The sequence below is a fragment of the Xiphias gladius genome, chromosome 6 (genome assembly GCF_016859285.1).
Source record: "Xiphias gladius isolate SHS-SW01 ecotype Sanya breed wild chromosome 6, ASM1685928v1, whole genome shotgun sequence".
Taxonomy (NCBI): Eukaryota; Metazoa; Chordata; class Actinopteri; order Istiophoriformes; family Xiphiidae; genus Xiphias; species Xiphias gladius.
In genome coordinates this window covers 5,378,502-5,390,004 of record NC_053405.1, presented here as the reverse complement: position 1 = coordinate 5,390,004, position 11,503 = coordinate 5,378,502, and the positions used below count along the sequence as shown (strand labels likewise).

Below are 11,503 nucleotides of genomic sequence, written 5' to 3'. Positions count from 1 at the left end.
GTATGCACCTTAACCCTTTAAAACCTTCTATTACAGGGGCTGCAGGCACATATTAATGAATACCTGTATATTCTGTGTGGTTTTTATTTGCCCTCTCTTTCAGCTCATTTAGTAAACTTGCCTCTCCTGGTATTGAGTTTACTAAGTGTCAAATATACATAAGATATATAGAAAAATGTGACGTATTTAAGCATGGAAAACCATTTGTGATCCCTTTCTTATTCCCTTGCTGCAAGGCCAAACAGCTAGCGTCTTGTAATTTTTTCATCTGCAGACAAAATGTTTTGGACTTTCTCCTCTATATCACTGATTTAAATGTTTTTTCAAATGATTATTTTAGCACTAAAACTCTTATTTATTGTTCTGACATGCATTAGATCTTAAAATTATTTGTTGTTGCGTTTTTGTCTCTAGCCACAGTCACTTTCACTTAAGGCTATATGGCCATTTCTGCACTGTCATAGCCAAACCTTTACAGACTTTCTGGCTTTGGCCTAGATTTAACACTAGATTTGTGAGAGAAGATCAGCAGTACTGTTATTTTATGTTGTGTTATATCCTTTTGAAAGGTAAATAAAGTATATTTCTTTGAAGTGCCCATTTGTGAGGTTCTTAAAAGAAACTTTATTCAACATTTGATTTTAAAGCATATAGAAGTGTGTGTGTGTGTGTGTGTATATGTATATGTATATATATTATATTATATATTATATACACATCACACACACATCACACACCACACACAGAAGTGATGCAGTATGAAAATGTGTGTATTTTGGAGGTGCATAGGTTTGTTGGAATAACTATTAAAAGATTAAAACAAAACATGAATGACAGGCTCATCTTGAAGATTGAATCTGTGGGGGAAGTTCACTTTCCTTCAATACAAGTCATCGTATCTGATCTGATATCCACAGCAGCCAAAAGTCCTAACCCTTGTTGCGGTCACAATCACAATTAACATTTCCCACTACTTTTCTAAAAGACATTATTGTTTCCATGACACAAAAAGAAATTACAGCATGTGCACAGCTTCAATTATACCACTGACTCTGAATGAATGAAGGTTTAAACATAAACAGGGCTAGGCTTCCTCGTCAGATCACGTGAGTTATTGCGACTAATGCAGCTACCTGCTCACAGCACGGCACTTATACTGTGGTGCGACTTTTCTTCTCAGCCACATTGTTAATATCCTGCAGAAAACTCTGAGCTCCACAAAGACAGCTTCAGCAGGACATGAGGTGTCCAGGGGGGCTTCCAGTTCCTAAACTTGTCATCACTTCTGTGCGGCCGTCCTCTGCCTCTCCCTCCGTCTGGAGACGTGCAAAGCCCAGGGCCTCGTGCACGGCTCGGCTCAGCAGTGCCAACAGATCCGCAGCCCCCGCCACTGCCCGCGGCAGAAAGAGCTCAAGAGCACAGGTGGAGGTGTGGGGCAGACCGTCCTGGAAAAGGAATTGAAAGTGAGGGAAATGTGACATGAAGATTTATCTTGAGACACAAGAAAAGACACACTCCACCGGGAAACAGTGTCCTCAGCGAAGCGCCTCTTTAAAAGACATGTTTTTAGTTTTAAATTCCACTACAATGTTGAGTAGCACATTATCATCGTTTTATAAAAAAAAAAAAAAAAAATCCGTTATTGTTGTAATCTATCATTACAATGCACTATCCAGGATAATGATGTCACAATTGAATAAAAGGAAACTGAAAAAGGAAACTGGACATTGAATTCACAAATGGATGTTGTTACAGGGGAATTAGAAAAATTATGTGAAATTTAAATGGAAAAGATTTAATATTAACGCTAAAAACTTAAAAGCTTAAATGCAAAAGCTTAGATGAAAATGTGCAATGGAGAGGGAAAAAAAAAACATAAGAATATTAGAAAGGGAAATGTTGTATAAAAGGTATAAAGTTAGCTTTTTGTTTTGTCATTTTCCTCCCATTTTGTATTTGCCCTTTTCCATTTAATGTTTGGTTTTCAAGGGTTGAAAGAAACCTTTTGAATACCAGGAGGATTCTGACTGCTAAAAAGCAGATTGTAATGTACACTGATTAGACTGCAAGCGTTTACGCAGCCACGATCCCCTAATTGAAGCTTTCAAATTCAAAACTGACTACATAGGAAAATACTCGTTGCGGTGTAGTTTTACGTCTTCATCAGTTTTAACCTGGTTAGAGCTGAGATTTCTGTGTCACACGAAGTGGGCAGCATTTTAAGCGACAGCGCCATATCAGCGAGTCTCATGCTGATCGGGTAAACACCAACCTGGGAGTAAAAACGCAGGGAGATCAACCTGGGGAACCCAAGAGGAGGCAGGTGGTCAGCTCCTGTGACGAAGGCGAGGACGTCTTCAAAGGAAAAATCTGCCCGACCATCTGATTGTGCACCGGGAGGAATTATTTTAATTAGAATGCTCTCTCAGTACAACCGGTAACACTTGCAGCATTTTAATGACACTTTCAACTCTTTCTTTTACCGGTCCCTTCTACAAGAACCACAAGAGTCTTCTTATTTTTTGCTTCCACCCTCCATCCACCCCTCCATGCTTACTGCTGACGAAGGTGAGGACCGTTTCCCAGTGTCCGGCTGTTGCCTCCTCAGCTGCCCTCAGCTCAGAGTCTAGATGGCTGTAGCAGACGGTGAAGAGCTGTTTGAACTCTTCCAGGGTCAGAGGCTCCCGCCGTGCGCTCGTCATCACTGGCACAAACACCTCCCAGTGGGACTGTACCGTATCCCACAATCCACCGCAGCTGTTCAGCCCCTCGGTGAACTGGGAGATCATACTGGCCACCCTGAAGGACAGTAGAGGGACTTAGTGATTGTTTCATTGGCTCACTAGCCCACTGACGATGACCTTTCTATATAATCGGATGCGATTTGGTCTGAAGAATGAGATAGCACTGATGAGTCACTTCACTTAACCTCTATAAAAACTTTTCTTTTTTTTTTCCCCCCACTGTCACTGGCACCTGAACTTGCAGCAGCCATTAAAATACAACGAGGACATGCAGAACCTTCAAACATAAATGTATGAATCCTGTATATGCAAATAAAAGAACTGGAGACAGTAGATCACAGGGCAACAAGCTCTGAAATTAAAAGGAGTTAAAAAACACTCAGCAAACCAGTTTATGGGATATAAACAACAAGTGTGTGAATGCGTGTTGTGTTATCTATATGTACATGAATGCGCGTCCAACCTGTGGTAGATGTAGTGTTTGACCAGGCGGATATAGATGGCTGGTACTTCATCAGAACGGGCCGAATAGATTCCAGGGATCCCGCAGCTCGACACCCAGTCACACAGACTGGGAGACAGCAGCTTCACATCAGTACAACTATGCAGCTACGAGAGGAGCATCAATCGCGTTTACGTGCATGCGAGACCCGAGCTGGGAATTTATTTCTTTTTATGTGGCACACTTGCATAAAACGTTGCAGAGAAGAGCAAAAAAGATCAAATAAATTTGCCCAGCGTTGCGATATATTTGGTTTTCTACGCTGTAATCCCTTCCTCCTTCATACTGCCTCCACACACATGCAGGGTGTGTGTGTGTGTGTTTTACCTGTTGCAGTCGGATCTGTACTTCGGCGTCGACAATATCTTTCCAGCTGAAGTCTTCCAAAGATGTACTGCAGCCACACATCAACTGTTAATACATAGTATAAAATATATTACCGTGAGATCACAGTGAGAGTGAAACATGTCGGTGCCAAATGTCAGCCCCAGCTTCATGGCTTTCCGCTCAGGGGTTGTTGAGAGACAAGTCTGGGCCGCTGGCTTTCAGACAGTAGAGCCATGCATCTAGCACAGCTAAAAAAAAAAAAAAAAGCTTGGCCATTTGATTTGTTTTTTGTTATTTTTGGAAGCCTTTCCTTCTGCAGCAATAACAGTTTGCTGGAATAAACAGACTTCAAAACTGCACAGACATCATGGGCAGTGATGGCTGAAGAGACACAGAAAACAGCATTGCCTACAGCACAGAAACAATCTGACAATGAAGAGACACACACAGTTTGACAGATGAGGAGGCGGAAAGTGCAGTGAACAAACATCCAAGGAATGAGCGCTTGGCGTGAAAGTTGGAGACGACATGACAACCACAAGAATCTCCCGCGACAGCAGGTCTTTGACGTAAAGAGACGCGTGCACACAACCTTGTAGAGTGCAGGGTGTAGACAACGAGGTCCAGGCCCGCCCTGAGCCAGAGACCAGCCAATAAGAACACCTGCTTGGTAATACTTCCCGTCTTCAAGAGCCGTGAGGTCATAGGTCAGAAACAAGCGTCCCGGTTGACCCTCGAAGACAGAACTTTGCTGCAGCTCGAGAAGAGTCAACCTGTGTGAGAAGAGATTACCGATTATACTTGAATGACCGGGTGGACACCACCGTAATGAAAACTGAATGCGTAACTCCTCTCCAAAACAATTTATCAGCGCTGAAACAATTAGTACTTTAATCGGTTGGTTGAAACTACTATCAGGAAAAGGTGCCAGACACTTGCTGCTTCCCAAATGTGAGGATTCGCTGTTTGTCTCGGCTGAATATCATTGCAGATTGAATTTGTTCAAAACAACAAAAGCAATTTGATCAAGTCACCCTGCGCTCTGAGAAATCTGACAGGCATTTTTCAAAGTTTTGTGGCATTTTACAGGCTAAACAATCAATGAAGCGAAAAAATAATCACCAGGTTTGATTGATGAAGGAAAATAATTATTAGAGAAAAAAACTGTAGCAGGAATATGGAAAACCAGCAAATCCTGACAGCTCCGTTCATGTTTTTCGACGTGTGATAGGACAGTTACGATGTGTGATTGAACCCACCATTGATAACACAGCACATGTGCTTCAGGTAAAATATGAGGTAAATAATCATAACCTGAAGAACTCTCTGAGAGGCCCCTCGTGGCCGTCGGTCTCCTCTCCGCTGAAGGAGATGACGGGCGTCGTCCTGAAACAGAAACCCGGCCTCCTCACCACCTTCAGAGCGCTGTGGAGCAGGTCTCTCCTCCTCACATGGATGCGGGTTTCCACGTCTCGATCCATGTTCTCCTGCCTGAACAGTCTCAGGACGGTGTCCAGGTCGAGTGTGAACTGCAAACCAGAGACAGATTTAACAGGAGACACAGAGGAAATGGTGTCCTCTCTGTCCTCTAGAAATTCTTGGACTGCTTGGTCAAAAAGTTGATGTATTGGTCCGTTTTACCATCTGGCCAGATTGAAACAAACTCACCTCCTCTGTGGTCCTGCGAACACGAGGCTCGGTCTGTCTGCCCCGCTCATTGTCTTCATCTTGGCAGCTCTCTGTGCTGGCCTCAAGACAGAACTCCTTCCTGACAAGAGACATCACACACGTACGTTCATGTAATTCAGTAACGTGATTTTCACCATTCAGCATTTTTAAATGTTCTGTCAATGCTTTCTTACCTGTTCACCACGGGTGCCTCGCTTGCTGAACTCTCAGACTCTGCCTGCTGGGAGAAAAGTATTTTTAACTTAATGCTCTGTGGAGGAAAATATGTAAAAGTTAAATGAAGCTGTTTAATTTAAAGGTTAATGAAAATAATCTAAATATAAAAGGGAACCCTCGCACTGCATCAATGATTTTTAAGCAACATACCCAAAGTACTGAATCCATTTGTGTCCGAGCACTCACGGAAAAATACTAAAAGGCAGGTGGCAATACAACTGGAACTATCACCCTTCTCCTCAGGAAGCTAAAACGGCAACGACGAAATCAAACCGAAAAGAGAAATACAGAGCAGCCGGGGTTTACCTCTGGGTATTCCTGGTGGGTGAAGATATACAAAGGGCCGTGTCCAGAGATCCTGAGAGCCTGCTCTCCGGTCCAGCCCTCTGCAGGGGTGTCTGGGACAAACAGCACGCTGGAGCCCTGCACGCACTGCAAACAACACACGCCATCAAATACAAATGTACTAAAATGAAGATTAATTCAAATTAAACTTGTCATTTGCCCTCAGATTTTCTTGAATCCGGACAGGAATTACAGCCACAAGTCGCACGTCCTCCAAAATTTTATTCCATAATGTATTTAATTTAGGAATACTGTGCTCATTCACACTAACATGGACATATTGTGTGTGTTATGCTTGGCAAACTTAATCCTAAATTAATTCTGAATTTCTAAACCAAGTCTTGATTCTTAAACCTCTATAGAACTAAAGAAAAACTAAAACATATGCATGCTGAGGGGAAAACAAATATAAAAATGCACCACACACACATACACACACACACAAACACACACCTGTAGATATGTGAAGGAGAACCTTTGTTCTGCCCGTTTCACAAACTGCCCCCTGAAGAGCGTCGCCAACCGACTCTCCATCTGATTCGCTGACCAACTGTAGTCAATGGTGATACGAGCAGCCATTCCCATGGCCACTAGAGATGCTTGTCCTTTGCCTTGTGGCATGACATGTCTATAGGGACAGAAAGAAATATTTACCGTGTTGACTACTTACATTTTTATTGGATATTAGAGTATTGATACACACCAGAAATTATGATTATGCCAATGGAGACCATGGCCATGAATTAAATAGTGTAAAAATTTGGCCGTAATCATTGCAGAAGCTGCTGAAGTGAGCGTGAAGGTAAAATTTGAATGGCAGTTTGCTTTTTTAACTTCCCTAACGCTAAGTTGACATTTTGGCTTTAATGGTGGCTCTGGGGAAAAAGCCCCCAATGTCCAAGATGGAAAGGGTTCATCCTCTGAGGAAAATGAATCTGCGCAGTAAACTATATGGCATTCAGATGACAATTAGTTCATAGTGATGGGGGACACCTTGTCATGGACCAAAGAGTTGAGTCGAGAGGAAGTTCTGACTGATAATGGTGCGACAAAAAAAAGGTCATGGGGTGACAAAATACCAAGAATAATCAACAGGGGACGATGAATATCCACACCACATTCCATACCAGTCTGGTACTTTAGATATTTGCGTTGGAGAAAACCCTGGACAGCAGCCGATTAATACCTTACTGAGACAGGTAGTGTTCTCAAGAAGGATAGAAGGATAGACTGATGATTTTATGTTACAACAGCACCGCTCACGTGCACCAACACTCTCACCTCTCCAGCTGTGCCAGGTAGTGTCCCCTTGGTAGACAGACCACATCTTTGACCACCAGTCCAGTTTTCTGCGGAATCACTCTCTTCCATTTGACACGACTAATTTTGTTTGGCGATGGCTGCAACAGACGGTGCCGGCGTCACGCAAACAGATTCAGTAAGTGGACGGACAGACCGGTAGATTATATATGCTGATAAATCACATTAACCAAGGCCCTGCGCAAGAATCCTAACGTCAGAAAGAAAATTAACAGGAAACGACGGGCTCTAGTATGGAACAAACATTAACACTGATTATTGATTGACTAATTAATCAACAGAAAATTAATCAAGTACAAGAATAATTTCGGTAATTACTTAAACTGAATTTCTTCAAATAAGCAATTGTAAGACAAACTCTTGAATGAATAATCAATAAAACAAATCAGTAAAAGAACTGAATCAATATTGAATTAGTCTAAAATGGTATGAATGAAAGAAAACACAAGCAAAACAAACATGAAAAATAAGCGAAAAACAAGAATGAAGGAAGGACTCAAACATACAAACGGCTACATTCTGACACGTGTAAGAAAATGACATTATCCATGTATGATTAGATATATAGGTTTAAAACATGTCTGTACTTTAAGTTCATTTTTTACACACAAGTTTGGCCCTTTCTTAGTGCGTCCGTCTAATTGGTCACTGTGACATAAATAACACTTCACTTTATGATGGGATTGAGCTCTCACACTGTACAGCCTGCACACTGCAATACACGACAATAGTATGGGCAACACATTAGTGTTGATTGATTGACCTACTGATTCACTCTCTGAAAAACTTACTAAGTAATAATGTTTGAATCCAGCCTGCCTCTTTGTGCTCAGGGTTTACGCGTGAAAGAGCTTTAATTTGGCAAATACGCTGAATATAACATAATGGAACTGATGAGTGTAACTGATGAAATGTTTAAAATTAAACATGATCTTGACTTTGTGTTCAGAGACACCATCGTCAAGACAGAAAACATGCAAAGGGGGGCTCGGAGACTGAGGAGCAGGGAGGGGGTTATTTCAACAGGAGATCGAGAAATCTGTGGGTTTGGGCCTCATTTGAATCCGGTAGATTAGCAAATGACGAGCGTAATAAAACCTGAGGAGTCATATACCGGGGTCATGATGGAAGGGTCGTCCGACTTTATCTCCACTAGCTCAATCTCAGACGCTCTGAGGGGAGGAAACACCTGCAGAGAGGGACGGGAAGCAAGAAGAATGGAGACAAAGAAAATGAGAAATGCGTTATCTATAAAAACGCAGATGTTACACGCTAACCAAAGGCACTTTAAGATCGACCTGAAACAGCTGCTTAGAAGAAAGTGTGCCGGTGTGTGTAGCCATGACAGAGCTCTATTTATTTTCTACCACCTTACACTACATCCATCATCATCGCTAACCTCCATTTCTATCTCTATTTCCTCCGTGAAGCCTGGGGCAGGAGGCCTGTGCTCAGTCTCTTCCCTTGCGGGGGGCTCTGATTTGGGCTTGGCCTGCTGCCTGGGTTGGGTCTGGACCTCAGGCTCTGGTTCCTCCTCACAGTCAAGGGCCAGAGGATGCTCCGGGTGTCCCTGCGTTCAAGAAGAGAGAGAGGGGGGGTACTTTATTGTACACAAACATTCAAATGATCCCAAAAGGGACAAGGGCGATGCTGCATGAGGAGGGAGTATACTGGAACCATGGCCTGGCATTTTAGATTGTTTACACCACGGTTTTGATTAAATAAAACAAAAATCTACATTGCAAACGTTTCCATGAATTTCAGCTGTTTTGTTTGTGACACGGCATGACTACCTTCATTTCTTGTTCAAATAGTTGTCCAGTTCATTGTAATTTTCAAGCAAATTATGAAGTTATTCACAAGGAAGAAAGCCAAGAATAAAGGAAAACTTTAAAAAATAAGCGTAACATGGTGGATTTTTTTTCTGCTTTCTTATCTTCTTAATCATCTCTTGACCCTTCATATTTGTCTCGCATCCCCCAGTGTTGGGATCCACTAGTTGTATTTCATTGGATTTTATCATATCAGCAGCTACGACTTGTACCACAGCCACAAAATATATATATATATATATATATATAAAAATGAGGTGTAAGGAATTTTGTTTGTGCAGCTCAAAGCATTTAAAAATATTTCATGTAAAAAAAAAAAAAAGAAAAAAAGAAATCAAACAGCAACAGTTCTTTCTAGAAACAATACAATACCCCAATTAGATAGTCATCACACGTAGTTGTTGTGTAAATTTTTCAAAATTTTGAAGAGTCCATGAAAACTGTGGACGGTGTGGCCGTTGGATTCTCCAGAATAACTGGGACGTGTTTCTGAGAAGACATACGTCTCTTCAAAAGTACGGTTGAGAGGCTCTGAGCACCACAAACAACACTGTTTTCCCCTGCATTGTATTGGCCCGGCAGCAGTAGTTTCTGTCAAGTGTCCGCATGGCTGGGTACTGCTAGGAGAAAGTGAGGAAATATCTTTATTTGGGATTTGAAATGATCCCACAACGTGACCTGAGGTTTAATCCAACAGATAGTCGCTACAGTGACATCGACTGTGAAGGAATCAGCAGTGCAGTAATTGTTACATACATCTACAACTATTCCTGCTGAATGGATTTCCATTGACCCCAAGTCTCGCCAGCAGAACACACTATCTGGACTTCCTGTGTATTAATCGAGGCTTTTACGAACCACAAATGAGTCAATTAGCAGACTGAGGATCGCAACGGCTTTCTCCTAGTTTTCCTTTTGTTTAGGATGCGGTGTTACGGAAGACAAACCTGGTGAAAGCTGTGTTCTTCCTCCTTCTCCCCCTCCTGTGTTGTTATCACCAGGCAGGGCTCCTCTGAAGAGAACAGCTCCATCTCAATGTTCTCTGTGGTGGCCAGCAATGCCGCCTTCTTCTCACCCAACTTCATCCTTTCAGACACAACTAACACTTTATATCTCCTTCAAACCTTACTTTTCTACTTTCCTGATCCTGCTTTGTTGTTCTGCTCCTTGTCGTAACAACCTCTTTTCCACTTCTCCTTTACTTAAGTCCTTTTCTGACCTTTTTGTGTTCAGTCCTAGCTTTAGCCCAAGCTTTCCTCACTCTCTTTCTAATTCTCTCCTTCTATTTTTCCCTCTTTCTCTCAATCTCCTTGGTCTCAGTCTTGTTGTCCCCCCTTATTGTTTTCACGGCTGGTACTGCTTTCCATTTCCGCTCTGGTGTCTCCCCCCAAACAGCTGGCCCTCCAGATATCCCTCGGGTGATGGTGGCCCTCCAAACATCTCTACAGCTGAGCTCTCATTACCTCAAGCTGAGACCTATCAGAGTCCAAAGCTCCGATTGGCCCAGAGTTGTCCTCTCAGGCTGTGATTGGTTCTGTGGACAGCTCGGAATATGTCATTGGTTTAGAGGTTTGCTAAAAAGCTCCGGTTGGTTCAGCGCTATCTCTAGAAAATATAAAATGTGGCCTGAATGTTTCAGTTATTTGCTGTCACTTGAATTTCTAAGGTGAATTCAGGTATGCAGAGGAGGCCTTTTCATGAGGTGACTGGTATAGATCAGATACAGAGTTTACCGAAGGTCAGTCAAGAAGACTGATGAGAAAAAAGCACCACTAGTGTCACACACATTAACCTGATGATTGAGTCACTTTCAGTTGATTACTTAACCAATATTTGTCCCCAAAGTAATCTCCTGGGTTACAAAATACTGTATGACTTTAAAATAAAAAACAAGAAAATATTGGGACGTATAGACACCAACATTATTTTGGAATTATTTCAATTTTTAAAAAAAATTGTTTTATTCTGTGGTTTTACTGCATTTGTTCTTTGAAATTTCAATCTTGACTATTTTTTTTTCCCATTTTACATCAGGGGATTTTACATCTTTTCTAAAGCACTTAGTAACTTCCTTTTGACAAGTCTATATAAATAAAGTTGTAATCATTCTAATTAGGCCATTATTATCAAAATGATCTACGTTAGTGTCTTTGCAAGTCAAGTAAATCAGGAAATTTCTTGAACTTTGCATTTAAACAGCAACAGATAGAATTCTTTACTGATAAAGGACTTAGATTGATGACATGGATCTATTATCTAATCTTCATTTCTTGGACGGAGTCAAAAATGCAAAGTGCTTGTTAAAGGTCAGGCCTCCTTTCTCAGGTGATACTGCGGTGACTTAACAAGACACACACACTGAAAAAAAAAAAAAAATCTCTAATCAGTATGTCAATCAACTGAAGCAGCATCACAAGGTACCTCTGGTTTGCCGAAGTGATTGTCTTCTGACTGCAGTATCAGCAACCTCCTGCACTCACAGTCAAACTCGCAAGCAGCTTGATACCTATTCTTTAGTAACTTACACG

The 11,503-nt window shown here is 41.7% G+C and overlaps 1 protein-coding gene across 2 annotated transcripts; it reads right to left on the bottom strand.

Moving 5' to 3' along the window:
* Positions 1 to 715: 715 nt before the first annotated feature.
* On the bottom strand, positions 716 to 10,467 carry LOC120790376. 2 transcript variants are annotated; one of them, XM_040127809.1, is made up of 15 exons: positions 9,923 to 10,467; positions 8,543 to 8,713; positions 8,258 to 8,332; positions 7,105 to 7,223; positions 6,277 to 6,451; positions 5,785 to 5,910; positions 5,436 to 5,479; positions 5,242 to 5,341; positions 4,888 to 5,102; positions 4,166 to 4,346; positions 3,574 to 3,657; positions 3,208 to 3,353; positions 2,558 to 2,799; positions 2,273 to 2,382; positions 716 to 1,445 (listed from the first exon to the last, which is right to left on the bottom strand). In XM_040127809.1, the coding sequence occupies exons 1-15, from the start codon at positions 10,058 to 10,060 to the stop codon at positions 1,230 to 1,232; spliced, it is 2,142 nt and encodes a 713-aa protein (XP_039983743.1). In that variant the 5' UTR covers positions 10,061 to 10,467; the 3' UTR covers positions 716 to 1,229. The 2 variants fall into 2 exon arrangements, with proteins under 2 accessions (XP_039983743.1, XP_039983742.1); XM_040127808.1 differs by having other exon boundaries at positions 717 to 1,445; positions 5,436 to 5,482.
* Between the last annotated feature and the right edge of the window lie 1,036 nt (positions 10,468 to 11,503).

What these genes read in the sequence shown, in the direction of transcription:
- LOC120790376 (XM_040127808.1), bottom strand. Translation starts at nt 10,060, where the DNA reads ATGAAGTTGGGTGAGAAGAAGGCGGCATTGCTGGCCACCACAGAGAAC. An exon ending in TCTCCTTCACATATCTACAG is followed by an intron (nt 5,911 to 6,276) that starts GTGTGTGTTTGT and finishes TGTTGTTTGCAG; the next exon opens with TGCGTGCAGGGCTCCAGCGT. An exon ending in AAACACTACATCTACCACAG is followed by an intron (nt 2,800 to 3,207) that starts GTTGGACGCGCA and finishes ACTGTCCTTCAG; the next exon opens with GGTGGCCAGTATGATCTCCC.